This window comes from Alosa sapidissima, chromosome 13, assembly GCF_018492685.1.
Source record: "Alosa sapidissima isolate fAloSap1 chromosome 13, fAloSap1.pri, whole genome shotgun sequence".
NCBI classification, from domain to species: Eukaryota; Metazoa; Chordata; class Actinopteri; order Clupeiformes; family Clupeidae; genus Alosa; species Alosa sapidissima.
The window spans coordinates 14,277,282-14,299,100 of NC_055969.1; the positions used below are offsets into that span (position 1 = coordinate 14,277,282).

The 21,819-nt window shown below is 40.5% G+C and overlaps 1 protein-coding gene and 2 long non-coding RNA genes across 3 annotated transcripts in view; 2 read left to right on the forward strand and 1 right to left on the reverse strand.

Annotated features, from left to right (window-relative positions):
• The first annotated feature begins 5,869 nt into the window (after positions 1-5,869).
• Positions 5,870-8,002, forward strand: LOC121680517. Its single transcript, XR_006021729.1, has 3 exons — positions 5,870-6,003; positions 6,128-6,295; positions 7,906-8,002. It is a non-coding gene; the product is annotated as an uncharacterized LOC121680517 (long non-coding RNA).
• A 2,018-nt stretch (positions 8,003-10,020) lies between these two features.
• Positions 10,021-21,819, forward strand: part of wdr36 (WD repeat domain 36) — a 31,463-nt gene continuing 19,664 nt past the window's right edge. Inside the window, exons 1-6 of the mRNA XM_042059922.1 lie at positions 10,021-10,322; positions 10,926-10,953; positions 11,050-11,150; positions 11,312-11,429; positions 11,651-11,783; positions 12,015-12,069. Of these exons, the coding sequence (XP_041915856.1) occupies positions 10,167-10,322; positions 10,926-10,953; positions 11,050-11,150; positions 11,312-11,429; positions 11,651-11,783; positions 12,015-12,069 (591 nt within the window). The 5' untranslated portion in view covers positions 10,021-10,166. The remainder of the gene's footprint in view (positions 10,323-10,925; positions 10,954-11,049; positions 11,151-11,311; positions 11,430-11,650; positions 11,784-12,014; positions 12,070-21,819) is intronic.
• LOC121680516 lies at positions 11,032-14,541 on the reverse strand. The gene is made up of 4 exons (XR_006021728.1): positions 14,424-14,541; positions 11,722-11,869; positions 11,252-11,381; positions 11,032-11,155 (listed from the first exon to the last, which is right to left on the reverse strand). It is a non-coding gene; the product is annotated as an uncharacterized LOC121680516 (long non-coding RNA).

Consider the following 21,819-nt stretch of genomic DNA (forward strand, 5'->3'; position numbering starts at 1 on the left):
GATGGGGTTTGGCGTTCTGTGATGTTAAAAGTGAGACACTGCACAACCCCCCTCTTGGTGAGAAAGAGCTTGTTTTTTTAGTCATTCATTTGTTTGTTTCTTTTCCTTAATTGTATTTCATGCCATATGCACTTCTATCTTGATCCTGTTATCTTTCTTCGGGTAGAAACTGAGAGGTAACGCCTGTGTTTCAACTCTCCACTTACTATAGATCTGTCTTTACAGATGTTGGGGATTTCTACATTATACTTTTATCTGGTTAACTTGGAAATCAATGGTTTAGGAGACAGCCCCTTGCTCTCATTTGCAGATACATTATGCCCTTCCATCTGCAGCAATGTTTAGTGATTAACATCAGCATTAAAGTTACGCTCTCAAACCTGGACATCTTCTTTAAGACTTATTCATTTCACCTCTTACTTACCAGTTATATTATAACAGCCTAAGCAGCTCTTAATATCCTGTGTACTAATCTGCCAGCATGGCTTTAGGAAGTGCCAGTTTGGTCAACAGTTTTTGTCATTAGTTAACTGTTAGCGCTCTGTAAATGTCTAACTGGGGCTTAAATAACATATTTATTCTAATATTTTGAGAAACTGATTTTGGGGTTTTCATGAGCTATAAGCCATAATCATAATAATTTAGGTGGGAAAAATGAACTATTACACGATATTCTAATTTTTTGAGACCCACCTGTACATCATCAAAGGGCAGTGAATGAAATGCCACAGATTTGCTTGTGGCTGCTTGTGACACTTCTGACGCTGTTAATCTACCTTTTTTACTTTTCCCATATAGGGTGGAGTTTTCTACATTTTACGTAGTGACATCTGGTTATCTTTGAAACGAATTGCCTTGTGATACATCCGCTTATGCTCACACATTGCTCAATTTGTTCTACTATCTGCAGCATCCATCAGTGATTCACAATGTCTTAAAATTCAATTCACACACCTGAGCACCGTCATGCTGGAACTTCAGATATGCGTCAAATAATTTCCCCTCGGACCAATAGCAAACTGCTTATCAGTCTATTGCTTCAAAATATGGACATAATTTGTCAACAAGTGACTGATGTTAGAGAACCTCCAACAAACAAAAAAAGAAATCTGTTATTTTCTTGCGATAAGATGTTAAATGTAAGTATAAGTAAAGAAATGTCAACTATAGCCCACCATTTAATTAAAATGGAGCCAGGTCACTGGGGTATAGGACCATTTTGTTTCACCAATGTTTCATGGACCTAGTCTAAGTATGATATTTTGTAGTCACATAAAGCTGGTACAGTTGACATAGGCCTAGCTGATGCAGAAAAGACTAAGGTTTGTGTAGCTGCATCTCTCCTTGTTAACACCCTCAAAGTGGAGTTATCACAATTACATTTATTAGCAGCTTGATAAATATATATATATTTTTTAAAACAAATTTGTGGGATAGCCCACTCAGTCACCTCCCCTCACATCACCTACAGTAATATGGCCAATCAAAACTCTGCAGTCAAAATTTGCCTGTGCCATTATATAATGGTTCAAACTTCATATAAGATTTCTCATCACCATGATTCTTTGGATGCACACCAAATTTGGTGAAAAAAGGCACTCCAACTGACACAAATTAATATCTCATGAATGGCTTAAGCATGACATTTTGAAAATGTGGGAATGCTCACAGATGGTTCACCTCAAAGGTTCCTGTTGGCTGTTCCTGTGGGTTGCACAGCCAATCAAAAGTTAATATATCAATAACCAATAGTAAAATGCCAATTCATAATGTCATAGTGTTATACCAATTTCAAGCAAATTCACTATCTATATTTACAAATCTGCATACACATAAAATAGAGGTGGGGAATTTTCAAGCCCCACCTGAGCCCATCAACCTGGCAAAATCTTAACGTTAAAATATTATTTTCTCATTTTGGTTCCATGTTACATTTACCGTCTCGGTCTGCTCAATCAATTTATTTTGTTTTGAATCTATTATCTTCCTTGTCAAAAAAGAAAAGCAAAGATACAAAAACATTTCCTATTAATTGCGCCCCACCTGTCACCCACATTTTGAGATCCACTGATATAGGGTAATCTACTGTTACCAAAAATGCAATATTTCAAGATAACACACTTTTTTTGGAAATGAAAATATTAATATTGTGCATGCAGTCAGTGGTGAATTAGCTTAGTTCTAAACAGTGCTCTAGGTTGAATGAATCAGTGATCCCATGAAATGCGAATGCGAAAGTATCCTATTAAATTGTTCTGTTTATAAATGTAACAATAAACAAATCTGTTTCCAATGTGTCAGCTGTAATGTGTGTCTGTGTCGTGAGCATGCATATATACGTCAATTTAATTTCTCTTCAAGTTCAAGTTCAAGTTACTTTATTAGTACCCATAGGTAGATTTTGTTTGCAGTAGAGTCCTCATACACACATATGAGAAAGACAGACAGAGGCACAAATCCCACATCATTCAACTTCTTACAAGTCCAGATCATAAGATATTGAAGTAAATACAAACAGTAAAAAAATACTACTTATTCCTCAGTGTAATGGCTGCAGGAACTAAACTGTTTTTGAAATGTTTTGTTCTACACCTTGGGATTGTGAACCTGCGACCAGAGAGGAGAAGCTGAATGGGAGTGTGGAAATGGAGTGGAATGTGGAATGGGAACTGTCATTTAAAATTGAACTATGAGTTTTAGATGTCTTGTATACAAGGTTTCCAAATTGACCTGTGGCTCACCAATCAGCCTGCTAGACTTCTTAACTATTTCATTGAGTGAGCTCTTGTTTTTCAAAAGAGAGGTTCCTAAACCAGGGGGGTAGTCGTGGCCTACTGGTTAGGGCTTCAGGCTTGGAACTGAAGGGTTCCCGGTACGATCCCCGACCAGTAGGAACGTGCCCTTGAGCAAGGAACCTCACCCATCACTGCTCCCCGAGCTCCGCTGTAGCAAGGCAGTTCACTACTCCGGGTTAGTGTGTGCTTCGCCTCACTGTGTGTTCACTGTGTGCTCTTTGTGTTCACTAATTCACGGATGGGGATCAAATGGAGACCAAATTCCTTGTATACGCAAGTATACTTACCAGGCCTAGAAACCTGATTTACATATTTCCATAGCACAATCAAGAGTATTATTCACAAGCGCACTTAACATATTGCTCAAACCCAGGCAGTGATAGGTCAAGTTTGCAGTGATTAACCTTGTAAGGTGTGCACATTCTTCTCATTCTTCTCTGTTGGATTACTCACAAAGTTTAATCACACTGATATCACATGCATACCACCTGACAGAGCACAAGCTTAGCTTTCCGATAGTATTAGATAATAGTTGCTCTGATAAATGCATGTGATAAACATGAATTTACATGAAATCATATTTATATTCTGCACATTATCTGCGACGGGTGAAAAATGCAAATTGCACACCCCTTCTTCTCTGTTGGATTGCTCACGAAGTTCTAATCACACTGATATCACATGTTGGATGTGATGGGGGGGCTCCCAAATCAAATCAAGAAAGTATCAAAATTCTTATAATGTATTTTCCATCGGCTATGGCTCCTGACTGATAGATAGATACTGTTATATGTATGCCTGGTTTAACAACTACCACATGTTTATCCCATGTAGTCTAGGGCCTAGCCAAGGGGCCAGCACTACAAGATTGTGCTGATACATTTGGGCATTTTTTGTTGCCACCCCCCAGATAAGTCAAATGCCCCCCAAAGAGGACATCCTGTTTACCCCTCTGATTCAGACCCGCACACACAGGGGCGTTGCAAGCGAGGAGAGTGAGTGTGTGTGTGTGTGTGCTGAAACACGAACGCCCCCCACACACATACTTTTTGTCACGAAAATGTAGAAAAGCAGGGAGTCAAAAATGTTGAAAGCCACTTGTTTCTGTGTATAGACAGGCCCATACTAGACAGAGCATATGCTCTCTCTGTCAATGATCTGCAGCTTTTCTCAAACTATGGGCTATCTCGACAAGAGGATTGATTAGGCCTACTGGTCCGTAACCGCGATGTTAAGTTAGGCTATGTGCACCAAACGTCTGATCATTTGCAAGATTGAATTGTATTATGGAACCGCGGACTGAAAGAAAAATAAACTAAACGTTTCCCCAATCAGGAGATATTTCTTAATTTGGTGTAATCGATGTGTGTTTTTTATGTTCTTCACAGAAAATGAGTTCAAAAGCACTTTTGCACACCTCGTTTTTGGGACAGGTGCGTCGGAGGTGTGACCTTCCTCGTGTGAATTCAATGAGGTCTGACCGAAACGTGTGACCGAATCGTTGTGAAATAAAGTATAGCATGCGTAATGGACAGTGTGGGGGACTTCTTCAACAAGCTTCACAGAAAATGAGCCAAGTTCAATGAGTTTAGAAAAAATAATAGAAAACGGGTCCCACAGACCCGAACACCTTACAAGGGTTAAAGTCACCCACCCAACCTGTAGATCTTGATGTACACAGGCTGAAGGCTGCATATCAATTTACTGCAGTGAATGTCAATGTCATGTCAATATCATGTCAATGTCAATTTTATTTATATATAGCGCATTTACAGACGGCTTGGCCGCACCAAAGTGCTTCACAATAAAGTGCAATAAATAAAAACAGGAAGGCACAAAGACAAAGAGGGCTACAGTTAAAATAAATTAAGAAATGCAGAAAGAAGAACATTTAAAACTAAACACTGGGGCATAAAGGGAGACACTAGCCAAAGGCAAGTAAAAAGAGGTGGTCTGTGACCGTAGTGCTCTGGAAGGGGAATGGTGGTGGAGAAGATCAGACAGGTAGGTGGGGGCCAGACCATGGAGATGTCGCTTTATTCTGCTCCGTCTTTCACTTCATATACACAATGCCGCCTTAACCCGATGGGTAAGGGTATAATCTTAAATAAATCTTGTCACTAGTGAAGTTTCATGGAAAACGACCTTGTCATCATTATACTCTAGGCCTACCTATGAAAAAGTGGAATGCGTGGGAGACTGGGAGTTATAATGAAACATGATTTGACTCATCTCTCTAATTCTGTGTGCGTGTTGACTTTAAAGTTACCTAATAGTCGCGTTCAATGTAAAGTCCCATGTTGTCAAATTATGAATGAGCTGAGACTTGCCTATAAAAGATACTTGGTGCAAGATGGTGTATACTTGCAAGATGGCCTTCCTACACTTTACAGGTAACAACAATTATTCAACTATGTGGTTTTGATTTATCATCGGGAAAAGAAAGTGTTTTCCTTAGGGAGACAGGGGCTGGTTGGCACACTTTTCATTCTCTGTTATATTTCTCCGTCTATACCATGCATTAAAGCTGTGTGTTTAAGTGAAATCTGTGTGATTAAGTGAAAGCTTGGATCTCAGCTAAAAATAGGTATTAATTATCAAAAAAGTAACCTTGTCTTGAGCTATATATGATTAGAGTGGTGCACTTGTGCCAACCTGCCAGGCACAGGGTTGGTTGCCTAGTCGGGATTGGTTGGAACACCTATGTTAAAGTCCTTTCCAGTACTCATTTTGCTTTTGTTTGAAGTGCTCATCTATATCACTGCCCGTAAGGCTTTGCTGTCTTTCTTGTGTGTTTTTCTTCAGTATACCCACTGCCAAGATCAATTTGGTTCCTACCGATTTTTTTAAATGTAAAATTATGTTCAGTAATTACAATAACAAGGTTAAAATAAAGATTGATGATGTATGTGTAAAATACACAGTTTATAGATTTGTCACAAAATAGCCACAGGGAATGTATATGCCAACCAACCCCAAAATCAGTGTGCCAACCTGCATCCACGTTTGGACACTCGGCACTGAATGAAATAACCATTGGACTTCTTGACTACTTTTAACTGTGACTGTTTCAGGTTACCTGAGTCTGCTCGTGGCGTTTTATTATACCTCACCAACGAGCGCTTCCACAAACTTGACAAAAGAGCAATGTCAGTGTCTGACGGACATGCAACCTGACGCGGATAACATACCCAGGGCTCAAATGGATGTGAGTGATACTTTTTAAATTAATTTGTTGCTCCTTAACACATATTTTCTCTACTCACGGTTGCAATTTGCACCAATGCAAAGTTAACATATTTGTGTGCAATTCTATGTTCGATGGCATTTAGAATTTTACGAAGAAACTCAAGATGGATATATGTGACAACGGACCTGTTGTCCATGATGCCTGCATTTTTCATCACATTGGGGAAAGGGATGTAGGCCCATGGCCTCAACATTCTACAGAGCAGAAGGAGCTGAATAGAGTACTTATGCATCTCCAGACGATAAAGGAGGTAGGCCAATAGGTCATCAATCTTAGCCAATTGTGACGTTATGTTAAATTGTTTATAGAAATGAGTAGGCCTAATACTATGTCCTAACAGGATCTGAGCGAGCGACTGTCCTACACTGAATCCGTTAAATATGCCCTTCATTATAAGCAGGATGCGATGCGAGCAAACATAGCGATAAAATACGTTAATTTACATTGTTTTCAATTAGAGTGTCCTGACTGCATCAACGCAAGCGCATGCAACGCGACGTTTTGAGAGAACTTTTGTCGGACGCCCAGTTTCTATGTTCTTTCTGTCGCTCGCGTTGCTCTGCTATTTTGGATGAGAAAATCTGACGCAATAGAAAGGCATAGGCTATTTGATGGATTCAGTGTCAGACAAACACACAAGACAGTCGCTCGCCCGGATCCTAGGACATGGTTTAATGGCTAGACATACTAGCAGGGGCGTGCAGAGACCTTTGAAGGGACAGGGGCTCAAATTTAAAAAAAGGGCACATGGAACAAAATGTTCAGAAAACGAACTTTATTTAAAACTTAATTTTGATTTCAACCCAATAGAGAATACATAGGCTACATGCACATTCTATCAAAATAAAACATCTTCCATCACACTGTATCCACAAAATAAAAATATAACATTTGCAAAAAGTGCAGCATGGAATCTTGCATCATGCTTCAATAGGAGTGCATGTACTGTAGGCCTACTGTAGCCAGGGCACAGACAGATAGGTCTTTTCAGTTTTCATTAGGCTATTGTCTACACAGAGATCATAGGCTATACGGCTACATCTTATTGATTAAATTCAAAGCTAATTTTCATAGCTTAGAAATCTAGACGCATCCTAGCGGCAGCAAATATGTTATTGCCTAGTCTGGCTATAATTTTAATGTTTATCACAGTGAATTACCACCATTAGCAAGCTGGTGTCTTGCAGATTCACGTGCTGTGCGTGTGGCCACTAAGTGAAATGACGCGTAATCCTACTGTAAACAGAGAACGACGTGTGGAGTTGGGTTAGTTAAACAACTACAGTAGCCTATATCGTCGGCATAATGGATGGACCATGACATGGTTAAAACGGGTTTGATAGCCTACTTCATTAAACATGAAACAACTTTAAACATTTTATTCTCTATCTCTAAGCTGAATACTATTGCATGTTCAGATAGGCTAACTGCCAAGTGACCTTACCGTGCTCCCAAACGTCTCCTGCAGCACTGTGCCTGCGTGCACCTTCTGAGAGTTCACTGAATGTATGACGTCACGGATTGGTGGCCGCAAGGCATTTAATGCCAACACAGAGCAACACAGAAAATTGTTATTTTTGTACATTTCTAATTTCACAAACTATTAATGAGACATTTTAGCGAATATTCACGTTGGAACTAGCGGAAGTATTACACATTTTAAAAAGTAAAAAACGGGTCTTGTCAAAAGGGCACTTGGACATCAAAGGGGCAAAAGGGCAGGTATAGAGCCCCTGTAGCCCCCCTTCTCTGCACGTGCCTGCATACTAGCACTTATAGGCTATGATATATACAGTCCACAAAATATGAACAAAAATGAATAAATGTAACAAATGTCACAAAACATTTCTAATCTTACAGAGCAAAGAGACATGCAAGGGAATCACAGTCAAGAATCACAAGGCAAAGCAAAGTGAAAGCAAACACAGAATCCGGCGCCGAGTCAAACGATTTGTTGCTTGTTGGTGTTTATTCATTTCAAAACAATTCCACTGTCAGTGATAGCGCTTCAAGAGGTTTGAACGACTAACAACATAGCCCAACATCTGCCCCAGCAAAGGGGCAGTGATCGCGCTGTGTGTGTGTGTGTGTGTGTGTGTGTGTGTGCGTGCGCGTGTGTGAGAATGTGTGTGCGCCTATGTAACCCACGCACAGGCGCAGCCTGGGTGTGTGCGCCCATAAAGATGTGTTGGTTTTATGTGGTCAATAAATTATTTTCTTTCTTGTGTTATTAAAATAAAATGCTGTCAACTGAATTCTCTGCATTCCACTTTTATTTATTTGAAAAGGCCATTCACACCGAGAACGATACGGGGTAGCCTATTATTGTCCGCCGCGCAGTGAAGCGAGTCTTTTTTAGAACACTGTCCACACAAAAGGTTATAATATGAGATTGTGACTTACATTATATTACTGTAATGTCTGTGTTGTTAAAAACATTACAATCTGTGGACAGTAAACATCTTAAAACAAGTTTTCTATTCCATCCTTAGACCACAATGTTTTCACCTGTGGCTTACTGCATTTCCGCATGGTTTTATATAGGGAATTACGTAAGTGGGTGGTATTATGTTATCAAAACGTAGGCTATTTTTAAAATCTTTACACTTACCCCCCCTTTTGAAAGCAGATGCCTTGTAGATTATTTTGGTACCAATATTGACTTTGTGATTAACTGTCAGAGAGTGGCAAGGGTATAATGATAGTCATTTATTTTGTCTTGGAATCACAACTGAGGCCCACTACCAGGTCTTGTGAATCTGTATCTCAAAGTAGATCAATATAGAATGAAATATGTGTAGTCTACTTTAGACCATTATTTGCCAAGATATGCTCATGCGTTTTGTAAAATGCCTATGGAAACTCCCCATAGGACTTTTGGTTACCCAAAATGCATACTGAAAATAAAAGGCTTACTGTGTGGCAATCTCTTGGTGTAGAAGCATAATCCTGGTCAAATGAAAGATAACACTTTGAAGTTTCGCCAGGGGTTCTGATATACAACCCCAAAACAGGAAAAGTTTAGCAGAAATCTAGACGCACCCTAGCGGCAGCAAATTAAATCTACATTTGAATGTGGGTCTGGCTCGTCAGGCTAGGAAAAGTTGGGAAGTTTTGTAAGATGCAAATAAAACAGAATGTGATAATATACAAGTCTCGTAAACCCATATTTAGCAGCAAAAGGACATAGACAACATATCAAATGTTGAAAATGAAAATTTGGACTATTTCATGGAAAATGTATGTTAATTTTAAATTTGATTAGCATATATTATCCATGAAATAGTCAACTTTGTCATTTTCAACATTTGATATGTTGTCTGTGTCCTTTTTGCAACTAAATATGAGTTTAAGAGATTTGCAGATTATTGCATTCTGTTTTTATTCACATTTTACACAACATCCCAACTTTTTCTGTTTTGGGGTTGTAGAATGACTACACAAAATATGGAATGATTACACAAAAGTCTCTATTTTTGCATTTTCTTTGTTGGTTCAATGGGTGTGTATAAGATGGGTCTATACATATGCACAACTAATATTGGATAAAACAACATGAATGTTCAATTTCTAGGGATTCTTGTGAATATTTCAATACCCAATATGCTGCATTTACTTATTGCTAAGGGATACACTGCAGCTAGAAGGTAGGGAAGCACCAAAGGCGGAGGGGGGGGGGGCATTTTTGATATAATTTAATTGAGACATAGGCCTAGTAAGATTATTGTAGGCTATAGGTCTACCACATGACAATATTCTTTAGAGGTGATTGGTTTACCTCCACGTCTGAAAATAAACCCTAATGTTATGTACTAACACAGAATTTCACACACTAACACAGAAATGTCATGCTTTTAACATAAAATGCACAATTTAGGTGCTTCTTCACGACACGATCTTTCTGCACAAGCGATAGACAGGTAGGCTATCGATTTTCGGCTTAACTGGAACGACTGCCAAACGCTGTATCTCCCCGGACAGATTTTAGCGTTACACACACTGTTGTACACAGCGTTATAGGCTGCTGTGTGGAGATGTGGTAGTTACTTTACTCATTTGTATTATGAAATAATAACCCACCTAGGAGTCTTTCACTAAAAATCAGTCACCAGAAATACAAAATGTCTGCTGGTAGTAAAAAAGCAAGCGTATTATTTGCTGGATTCCGGGCTCTTGGACTGTATTCAAACCATCTTCCACACGTGGTACGCTACCACAAGAAGCATCGGGAGTTCTACGTTGTTACAGCTGTGGGGAAATGTTTTCACACATACAACGTAAGTGGAAAATTATATGTGGTTCTATTTTAGCTTTCTCTAGTCCGTGTGAATAGTGACTTTTATTGACAGTACATTAAATGTGTTAAGTTAACCATGGTGACTGGTTTGCTAACAACCTGGCGTGAATCAAATATAGCTTACCCATGTTACAACAAACTAGAAAGGTAATGAAAGGAGAGAAACTCGTAACCACTAAAACAGACTAGAGTTACAGTCCTCTAGGATTTGTGAAGATGTACAGTGCGATCAGCTAATGACATCTGCAATTGCTCCGTGCGCATGTCACTAAAATAGTCATTGTTGCAGCATAACTATGACCTTAGAGTCGAGTCTAGACTTTTAGATACGAATGAAGATAAAGCCTACACACGTTTTGGTCCTATTTTGAAAATTCCTCATTGTTCATCACCTGCGGATCTGAACAGCGCTCTGTCATTCTTATTTAATTGTAACAGTTAACAATGCATTGCCATATCCAATTACCAAACTGTGGTCTTTCTTTGTTGTCTTTTCAAATATGTACACAAGTAGACTGGCCATGAGTTCTTTGCCCATTCATGCTAAATTTATCTCACCAACTCTCTAACCTAACTCTTTCAGGTTAAGAAACTTGGCATAGTTGCAGTCAGTAAGTAAACTCCACAGTCACATGGCATATTTATAATGCATTTCTGAAGCCATTTTTCTTCCCCAATGCTTTATTGAAGATTGTCTTTTTAATCAGGTAATGCCCTTCCCGATGATATATCTTGTCTGGCTGCTGATCGGATGCTGGTGTTCGCTGCACATGGCAAAACTGTTGTGGCCTTTGCCAGGAACAAAGAGGTGATCTGCTCTGACACACATATAATAGAATTTTAATGACTCTTTTTGGGAATATCATTGCGAGAGAAAAAAGAAACCCTGCCCTTGTTATATTTAACCACCTGAAAGCACTTGTTAGACTCCTATTGATTCAGATTCTTTGTGCTCTGGCATCCCGACAGGTTGTGCACACGTATTCTGGCCATAGAGATGATGTTCACCTTCTGTTACCTTTTGGAGACCATTTCATCTCTGTGGACAGGGAGAACACAGTCATCATCTGGGAGGTGGAGGCTGAAGGCAAGTTGCAAGCCTTTGACCATAGAGCTTTAGGAGTAGGCTACTTGTGCCACTGCTATGTGCAAGCCCCCTTTGTCCAGTACCATGAGGCAGGCCATTTCTATTTCAAGTTCACGCCACAAAATTAAAATAATGCCGAAGTAGTAGTCATTACTGGTGCTTGGTAGCGTTTATACTTTTGTATGTCACTAACCCCACTTTTTTTTAATTATCATTATCAGAGGAGTATTTGCAGATATCATTTGATAAAGTCTCATTTGATGTGTCTGCTGTGATGCACCCCAGTACCTACCTGAACAAAATCCTGTTTGGCAGCAGCCAGGGAGGACTTCAGCTCTGGAACATTAAATCCAAGTAAGTCGTTCAGCAAGAAAGATGTGAGATGGAAGACTGCAATTTTTCTGAGAAGCGAATCATGTCTGTTGTAGTCTGATGAGGTGCTGGGTTATGTAAAATATTAATATTAATTTGAGTTAGACCGAAGACTTTGCACTTTGCTCGTCATCTAAACAAGGGCCTTATGTGTTGTTGAAATCAGTTGTTTTAAGGAAGTGTCCCAAGTTTTAATCTGCATTTTATCCTCAGTAAGCTTCTTTACACATTCCCTGGATGGACCTCGGCAGTAACAGTCCTTCAGCAGGTGAGATGATAGTAATTTATTTTGTCTTGGAATTACAACTGAGGCCCACTTACATATACTTATACTTATACTCATACGCGTAGATTACGGGCATATGTCCCCACCACTATTTATAATTTGAATTTTGTCCCCACCACTTCTAAAAATGTGCAAACCAATTGCGACCGAAAAAATCCCCACATACCGAAATCATCGAGTCTAAACCATGCGATAGGCGTGCACAATGACATCCTCCCAGCATGCACACCTGCCTGGATATGTGTGGAGTAGTGTTGCGCGGTTAAGGTTTTTTAACATCTGCACCCACCCAACCCGTCAGGAGCGTCGATCCGCACCCACCCGACCCTCCAGTCATTTAATGCCTGCTAGAGTTGACTAGCTCGGAATGCAACCGGTTGCAATCCAGCGATAAAACAAAGCATGAACTCATGAGCGTCGGTCTGCCCTATATGTAGGCTATATCCTCTGATTGTAATGTTTACAGATATCTAGGCTATATTTGTAACATTTATTTTGTATTTGGCTGTTATAAAATCATGTAGGCCTATTGAACAGTTGAAACACATTGTGAACCCCAAAGTTGGAGACATGCATAGACATTGCTGCAAATTTAAATCCGGATTACTCTGGAATGGCTAACTGTACAGGGGAGTGCTTTAAACTTTAATTAAAACTTTAAACTTTAATTACACCTTTGTGTTCGGTAAGGTCTGCTGTTTATTGTGATATATGGTTTGTCATGTGTTGAGGGAAAGTTCGCGAAGCCAAGATTATGGGTAGGGAGACGGGCGCAGAAAATATGATTAAATTAAAGTTAGGCTACTTTTCTCGCGAACCGTTTACCACAACAACTAACCACCAACATTGTTTAAAAGCTGAGGAAAAAACTTTAGTGTGATACATGTGATGAATAGGCTACTTCGCAAGTAGTTCAGCAAATTTGGGTGGGACAGAAATACCTTTACAGAGCAGCAGATCTGGCCATATCGGCTCTTATGTACATTGATTTAAATGCATTATCGCTTCACTACCCAACACGCGAACAAGACAGAAAAGAAAAAAGAAACCAATGAGCTTATGTCGCGATTTCCGATAGAGAAAAGACCGCTATTGATAACCTAACAATTAGGATTTGCTTTGCCTACTCTGCTGTTTGGTTGTCCCAAACTTTGAGACGACCCATACTCGCATTAACTGAATCGTATCAACCCGAACTGCGATGTTCCAAACAGAGTGACAGAATGCAATGCCTAATAATCTCACTGCCTACTGCATAACAGTGCGCCTAGGCCTACTGTTAAACACCTGAAAAAATATTAAGCTGCTGTTTTCTTTTCATGACGAGCACTAGGCCTAAGTTTGAATGATTTATGACTGAATGGAACGTTGCGTTTTTAAGCGCCAGAACTGCTTATCACGTCGTGTGACAAAGTTTACACCAATCATCTTCTAATGTATCCTTATGTTGAGATGTCCATTCTCTTTGCCCTAGGCTATCATTTGTGCGTGAAGCATTTGTCAATTAAGACAGTACACAAGCTATTTTTATTGTTGTAATATTGAATGATTTCATGAATAAATTGTACGCACAGTGCATAGGCTACAGCATTACGGCTGGCGGCGCCACTGACCAAGGCCACAGTAGCCTGTGAACCTCTGATTTTCAAAGGGGAATCACGGCCAACGCAAGGGGCAACTCTTCTCTTCAATTTCCCTTCCAAATTACTTTTTATCCTCTGAAGACATCTATCGCAAGAATCTTAACATTCTAAGCAACAGCTAAGCAAATGCAAGCTAACAAAAGTGCAGTCGGTTCTCCCGCCATGGTTTTGGAAATCACACACCTGCTGCATCTGAAGGCCCACGCATAATAAGGCCTACGACTATCACTCTACACGCCCCTGTTGCACGTCACATTAATAGCTGATCCTGCCTCCTGGCTCCCCAAAATGTCGCATCATGGGAACAGATCAGCAGGCCTGCAAATTTTCCCCTCGTTTTCAGACACACGTTGCGGCAAAAAGACGTCTCCTATTCCCGCAAATTTAGCGTGATCTCTGTGTGAAAAGGCCTTTTGTAGAAGCATATCCTACAGTGCAAATTCGTCTTGTTTTAGTGTTAATAAGAAAGCATTGTCTCTACCTCAATATGAACTGCAAAGGATAGCCTAGGCTATAGGAACATTGTTTTTTGTCGGTTCGGGTAGTTAATCAGTGCATATTTTTGAGGGTCGAGTGGGTGCAGATCGACTCTCCTGACGGGTCGGGTGGGTGCGGATGTTTAAAAAACCTTAACCGACGCAACACTACTGTTGAGCATATTGTAATGCAGCGTTGAATGGATGAATAGCTTACATAAGGGTACCCCGCACTTTTCAAACCACACTCAAGCTTATGGTTATTGTCCCCACCACTTCTAAAAACAAACTGACGCCGAGAGGCGGTTAGAGCCGAAACTGTACTGTACCGTACTTTTGTCCTGTCCTCTGTCTTGCGGATGTTGCGTACTGTCTTGTGGCACTGTCTTGCGGAAGTTGCGTACTGTCTTGTGGCACTGTATTGCGGAAGTTGGCTAGTGGTATCAAAGATTCTAGACAGATCACGAACAAAGCTATTTGTTGTCTTTATTTGTTTCGTTGGAAAATACAATTTCAATGTCGGGATGTTAGGAAGACATGTGGCTTGTAGAAAGTGGGTTCATAACTTACAACGCTGAATGTAGGGCGACGTCTGGCCAATATTATTCTGCTGTAAAACATGTTTTTTGTTTATCCAGCATTGTCTTGCTTAAGTTACGTTGTGCCTGGCAGAACTGTCTTGTGTAAAGGTGTGCTAGGTGTGTAGCGCTGTCATGATGGTTGTCTCGTCGTGGAAAGTGTAAAGTTAGGTAAAACGCCAAATAAAAACACAAGTATCCGTTGTCGACCTCAGTTGCTTTGGAAATGTTTTGTTATGCCACCTAGGCCTATTAGGCTACCTTCCACCTCTTTCTGTTCTATTTGTTATTAACTTGTAGCCTAGGCTACTTGTAACCAAGAAATATATAAATCACTTTTTACTTACAACAAATAGCCTACGTATATTAAACACTTAATGTATATTGTTGATATTCCACAAGCAGCATTAGTTCAAGTTCAAGTAGTTTATCGTCATGCATGCATAAAGGGAAATATAATTAATGAAACTCCTTGTGCCAGCAAATTTTTTAAGAATAAATAATAATTGTTTAGATAATTATTATAGGCAAATGTGTAAATATTTAGGCATCTTACCAGGGGGGTATTCCAAGTACGAGGTTTAGTGACAAACCTGGGTTAGTTAACACAGAGTAGGTGGTAAACCTCCTAATAGAAGAGCTGTATGGCTTCATTCTCCTAACAAAACAATACCATAGGGCTCTTGTTGTAGAAGGTTTACCACTTACTCTGAGTTAAGTTACCCAGGTTTATCACTAAACCATGTACTTGGAATACCCCCCAGGTCTGTTAAGTCATAGGATTGCTTAACCAAATGTTGTAGCCATCCATGGGTAGATGATCACAAAAACAGACAACTGGACAGTTTTGGAGAACACATTTTAATTCTAAACATAAGAACAAAAAAGCTTTGTAAACAAAAAAGCTTTGTAAATCTAAATACGGAAAACCTTGCATGGTTCAGTTCTCTCTCAGAACAAAATACACCATAAACTTAACACCAAAAAAAAACAAATTTCCCCAGTACACACATATAGTAAATAATGAAATGAAGATAATAAATTGAAATCCAATAAGACATAAATAAATAAATAAATAAAAAACTAATACATGAAAAAAGAATGTATAAATACAGAAAAAAACAGCAATGGTTGTTACTCCAATGCCGGGTGCATGGACATGAACCTCTCCGCCAGAAACCTGCAGAAACCCTCGTGGTTCGTGACAATGTTGATGGAAACCTTCAAATGCAAACAGATTTCAAATTGGAAATAGCATGAGAATGTAGTGACAATATGCATGTTTGGTATGGTTTGGTTTATTTATTCTGGAGAAACCACACTGATCATAATATGGCATGGCTTTTATATTCAAATTTCCTTACCTCAGGCATCATTACGTCGAGCACAAGGTCAACATCTATGATATCTTCATCACAGATTATGGCAGTCTGTAACATTTTTGCTAGTTTCCTGGACTAATTGGGGCCACAAAAGAGAAATAAATCTTAGAACAAAAACTTTAGGCTACTAATTGCATTCCTAATTGTATGTTTACTTAAAATAGTTGTTATTCATAACCAGTGCATTATTACTACATAAACTGTACAGTGTATTCATATCAATCAGTTTTCTATGCAATCTAATGCTTTTCGGATGTCATCTTCAAATTCCTTATTTGACAGTTACTGTTCATAAGTTTGGAGATGTACTGTTTTGCAGCGACATGCAATGCCGACTCTACAACTGTTGCACTTTCCAGCCAGTTGGTGTAATAGATTGCCCACTATGAATCAGTGACAATAACTGAAAGACAAGCAATCCAAATAGATGACTGATTTAGAAATTTAAACTAGGTAGCATTTTAACCTTTTAAGTTATTTAACACCATCATTACCACACTTATAGTGAGTTTCATCACAGTTGAATAATTTTGTATACACCTAAAACTGGTGTGTGCACAACTTCTATCAATGTAAATACAAAAAAAAAGTAAAAATAAAAATCAGGTTGTCACATTAATACCATCCAATCAGTTGAGCCAATTAGAAGGCAATTATTATGACATTATCAATCATTTGTTATTTAAAATGTGCAAAATTGGAAATGTCCTTGTTTGAGGTATCTTATCAAGTTACCATAGCACTGAAATATTTCACAGGTCAGAGAACATAGACAAATTTAAACTGTAAAACAGAAAAAAGAAAGGAAAATAGCAAACTCAAGTGTTGCAATATAAGCTTGTGAATTTAAGTCCTTGTGCTGTCCTTGTGTGAGCAAAGGAGTGTGTGTAACCTTAGCTAGTCGTGTCTCCTCAGTTGATGCCTTGAGCACAACTAACTTCTCAAACAGTGTTGCATTCAGACTATTTTTTATATATATATATATAAAATATTTTTTATATTTTATAGTTGTTTTGGGGCCTGTTAATCATTCCAGCTTGACCATGCAAGGGTGCCACAAACAGACAGAGACAGACATTTCGTGCTTTACAGTATAGATAGTTAGATAGATGTCATCACAGTGTTTCACAGAAAGTATTTTTAAAGTATTTTGAAAATACAAAAATACACAATACTGAAGTATTTTGATACAAAATACGAAGGCATTTTCATCATCTCAATAAAATACAAATTACAAAATAGTATTTTGTATTTTAAATACATATTTTAAATACATGTATTAGAAATACTGCCCATCCCTGCCCATGCCCAGCCATGGCCCAATCAGTGGAAACTGACATAAAGATTTGCTCTGCCCCAAGTGTGGCCCATACGCCGTAAAATGACTTATTGTTTTGTTATGCAAGGAAAACAAACTCCCCAAGACCAAGGAGATGGTTGTTGTGGACTTCCATAAACAAGCACTTATGTTATGTTATATTGTATTTATTTATTATTCACTATAGTACTTGGTCTGTTCAAGGCCTGGATTTACCAGCATTCCATCCTGCCCCGCATCCTGTGGCCTCTGCTAGTATACGCAGTACCCATTACAACTGTAGAGGCCATGGAGAGAAAGATCAGCAGCCACTTGCGAAGATGGCTTGGCCTACCCCGAAGTCTGAGCAGTGCTGCCCTGTACGGCAGTAGCAACACCTTGAAGCTTCCATTCAGTGGACTCACTGAAGAGTTCATGGTGACTAGAACTCGAGAAGCCCTGCAGTACAGGGAATCCAGGGATGAAAAGGTGGCATCGGCTGGCATCCAGGTGCGAACAGGCCGGAAATGGAGGGCAGTCGAGGCTCTGGAAGTGGCAGAGTCGCGACTGAGGCAGAAGGTACTGGTGGGGTCCATAGCCTCAGGACGCGCAGGTATTGGCTATTTCCCATCAACCAGGGTGGACAAGGCCCAGGGAAAACAGCGGCAACATCTCATCCAGCAGGAAGTGCGGGCAGGCGTGGAGGAAGAACGAGCCAGCAGGATGGTGGGTATGGGACAACAGGGAGCTTGGACTAAATGGGAGAATGTTCTGCAACGGAAGATCACCTGGCCCAACATCTGGAGAGCAGACTCCCTTAACATCAGGTTACTAGTCCAAGCTGTTTATGATGTCCTGCCCAGTCCATCCAACCTCCATGTCTGGGGCAAAGCAGAGACACCATCCTGCCTCCAGTGTCCAGGAGGGGGATCCCTGGAACACCTCCTCAGTAGCTGCCCTAAAGCCCTTGGAGAGGGGCGCTACCGCTGGCGCCACGACCAGGTGCTGAAGGCGGTTGCTGAGAGTATAGCCAAGGCCATTACTACCACCAAGAACTACAGCAAGCCTCAGTCAATCAGATTCCACAGAGCTGGAGAGAAGCCCACTATCCAAGCGAGGGCCAGGTCAGGTCTCCTCACTATCGCCACAGACTGGCAGCTAGAAGTGGACCTGGGCAAACAGCTGAAGATCCCAGCAAGAATAACAACAACACGGCTCCGACCAGATATGATCATTGTTTCTGATTCCACCAAACAATTGATCATTCTGGAACTGACAGTGCCCTGGGAAGAACGCATGGAGGAGGCTAATGAGCGGAAGCGTGCCAAGTACCAGGAGCTGGTGGAGGAGTGTAGGAGCCAAGGCTGGAGGACTTACTGTGAACCCCTGGAGGTGGGATGCCGAGGATTTGCAGGGCGGTCCCTCTGCAAAGTCCTCACCATGCTGGGCCTCACCGGTGAGGCAAAGAGGAAGGCCATCAGATCTGCAACTGAAGCCGCAGAAAGAGCCACAAGATGGCTTTGGATCAAGAGGGCTGATCCGTGGAAGAATGCTGCTGGGACACAGGCCGGAGTCTGATCAACTCTGGTCGGGTCGCCTGGGCGAGGGTGTCTGATGTTGAAAGACCCGAAACACCCAGTGACCCCAGGTTACATCACTGATGATGTGTCCCAGCGCATCAGCAAGATGTATCTTTCAATCAAAAGGTCTGTTCTCTTCATACTCCCATGTCGTGTAAATGACAAATAAAGTGTCTATCTATCATAAAGTGTCTATCTATCTATCTATCTATCTATCTATCTGTCTGTCGGCCCAGGTGTGGGTGTTATTGTTTATCAAAGTGTTGGCTAAGGGGTTGCCTGGGTCCCCGGACATGCACTGGCCCACACACTAACTGATCTGACTGAGTGTTGGCTGAATGTCAGCTGTGCTTGAACATTACTTGATAACAAAACACAAATCCAGAGCTACTACTTTAAAGCACAAGTCATCTTTATTAAAAATTCTAACAAACAACTTTGAAAATTCAAAAATCATAAAGCAAAGAAGGATTTTTACATGTACAATTTTATGTAAAACAATTTACATCTTTTATCTAAAACAAAACAAATAAAAAGGTCTAAGATACATACATACATACATGTACAATGATTCAAAGACATAAATGATTCTACATAATAATAATAATAATAATAATAATCATAATAACAATAACAATAACAATATGCTTAATTATAGCACCTTTCATTCACAGAATGCAGCTCAAAGTGATTCACATTTGGAACATTTGTCATTGGTGTCACGGGACAGTGGCTTGGTGTCACAGGACAGTAGCAAACTGTCTCAGGACAGTGTCTAGGTGTCACAGGACAGTCATCGGTGTCACGGGACAGTGTCTGGGTGTTACAGGACAGTCATGGGTGTCACGGGACAGTGTCTGGGTGTTACAGGACAGTGGCTTACTGTCCCGGGACAGTGTCTGGGTGTTACAGGACAGTCATAGGTGTCACGGGACAGTGTCTGGGTGTTACAGGACAGTCATGGGTGTCACAGGACAGTGTTTAACTGTCTCGGGACAGTGTCTGGGGGTTACAGGACAGTGGCTAACTGTCCCAGGACAGTGTCTGGGTGTCACAGGACAGTCATAGGTGTCACGGGACAGTGTCTAGGTGTCACAGGACAGTCATAGGTGTCACGGGACAGTGTCTGGGTGTCACGGGACAGTGTCTGGGTGTTACGGGACAGTCATGGGTGTCACGGGACAGTGTCTGGGTGTTACAGGACAGTGGCTAACTGTCCCGGGACAGTGTCTGGGTGTCACAGGACAGTCATCGGTGTCACGGGACAGTGTCTAGGTGTCACAGGACAGTAATCGGTGTCACGGGACAGTGTCTGGGTGTTACAGGACAGTGTCTGGGTGTCTCGGGACACTACTCAGGACAGTACTAACAGGACAGGACATTTTTTGCTGCTACTGCTGCTGCTGACGCCCTTGCTTATACTTAGCCTGGCTAGCGCCACCACTTCTCAATGAGACGTGGTCTGGGAACCAAACGTTCATTTTCTCGTATTTGAAAAAAATGCCCAGATCCGTTTATTGGGTGCCACGGATGTCTATCAAATGCGTCTGTGCATAGCTCATCATCGTCTTGCTTTCCCCCCTGTTCTGTGATTGGTTCCCTATCTCAGGCAAAAATTTGCTCCATGGTCTCCAGGCTGCCTTAGCAACGTGAATCAAATCGGAACACGAAATCATGGGAACACCCAGGCTAGCTTATACTTATACTTATACGTAACCAGGGTGCGATTTGTGTAAAAACCAGAGGGGGGGATGATTTTTTTTTTTTTAAATGAACGAAGCCTAGTATTCATAGCCTAGTAATGTCATGGCTAAAAATAGCCTATATTCATTTTGCCACCTTTGTAACATTTACCTTTATCTTAGTTTTAGTTTACCGTGATGTATGACTTTAAACAGCGAGTGTGCTTGGTATGATGATCAGCTCCTCTAATGCAGGGTAGGACTACGTTTTGACAAGCATACAAATTCACCTTGTTCTTGCCCCATCTGAAATGACTCCTCTACTTTTGCCGCCTCCATCCTTTCTGTATTTGTTATGTAAAAAAATGTTGTATATGATGGCACTGAAGTCTTGAGTTAGTGAATTGGCTAACAGTGTTAGTTGGTAACCAAATAGCACACATTGCACTACACGCTGCGTACTGTAGGCTACGTGCATTCTCTCTCCTGCTGATTTGCGTTCAGTAGCCAAGTGCGTAATATTGCAAAAGTTGAAAAAGTGTTTATTGTAGCCTGCAGAAAATAAATAGCCTACAATTATACTGTCAGTTAATTGGCTACAGTGCAGTGAAGTTTGGAGATTAAAGTTATAGGGCAACTTGAAGTTTTATGAAAATAATTTACGTTTAAATACCCATCAACATTAGTTTTTGCAGTACAGATTATTTCTGAAAGTTATTTGTCTACTAGGCATAGCCTGCTGGCTGATTTATCAAACGAGTGCTTTCTCGTTCGTCCTCCGCAAACTACAGGTGTTTCGGTAGAGAGCCATTGAATAAGCGATGCCAAGCAATTTCTGTAACACTTTTTGTGACATTCAGCTAATATCTCCTCATTTAAGTTCCTTCGGACAATAGGCCTACGTTCTATACGTGGAGTTGTCCTCCATCTCAGTTGCATCAGTTTTCTAATTTTGAAGGTTCTAAAATATGACGATATGCTTCACTGAATCCTTCTCGTTTTCTTTGTCCAGCTAACTTTTCCATTGAAACTAGCCATTTATGATGGATTACACAGTCGACATTCTGAAATGTCCTGCACGATCAAGGCCAAAT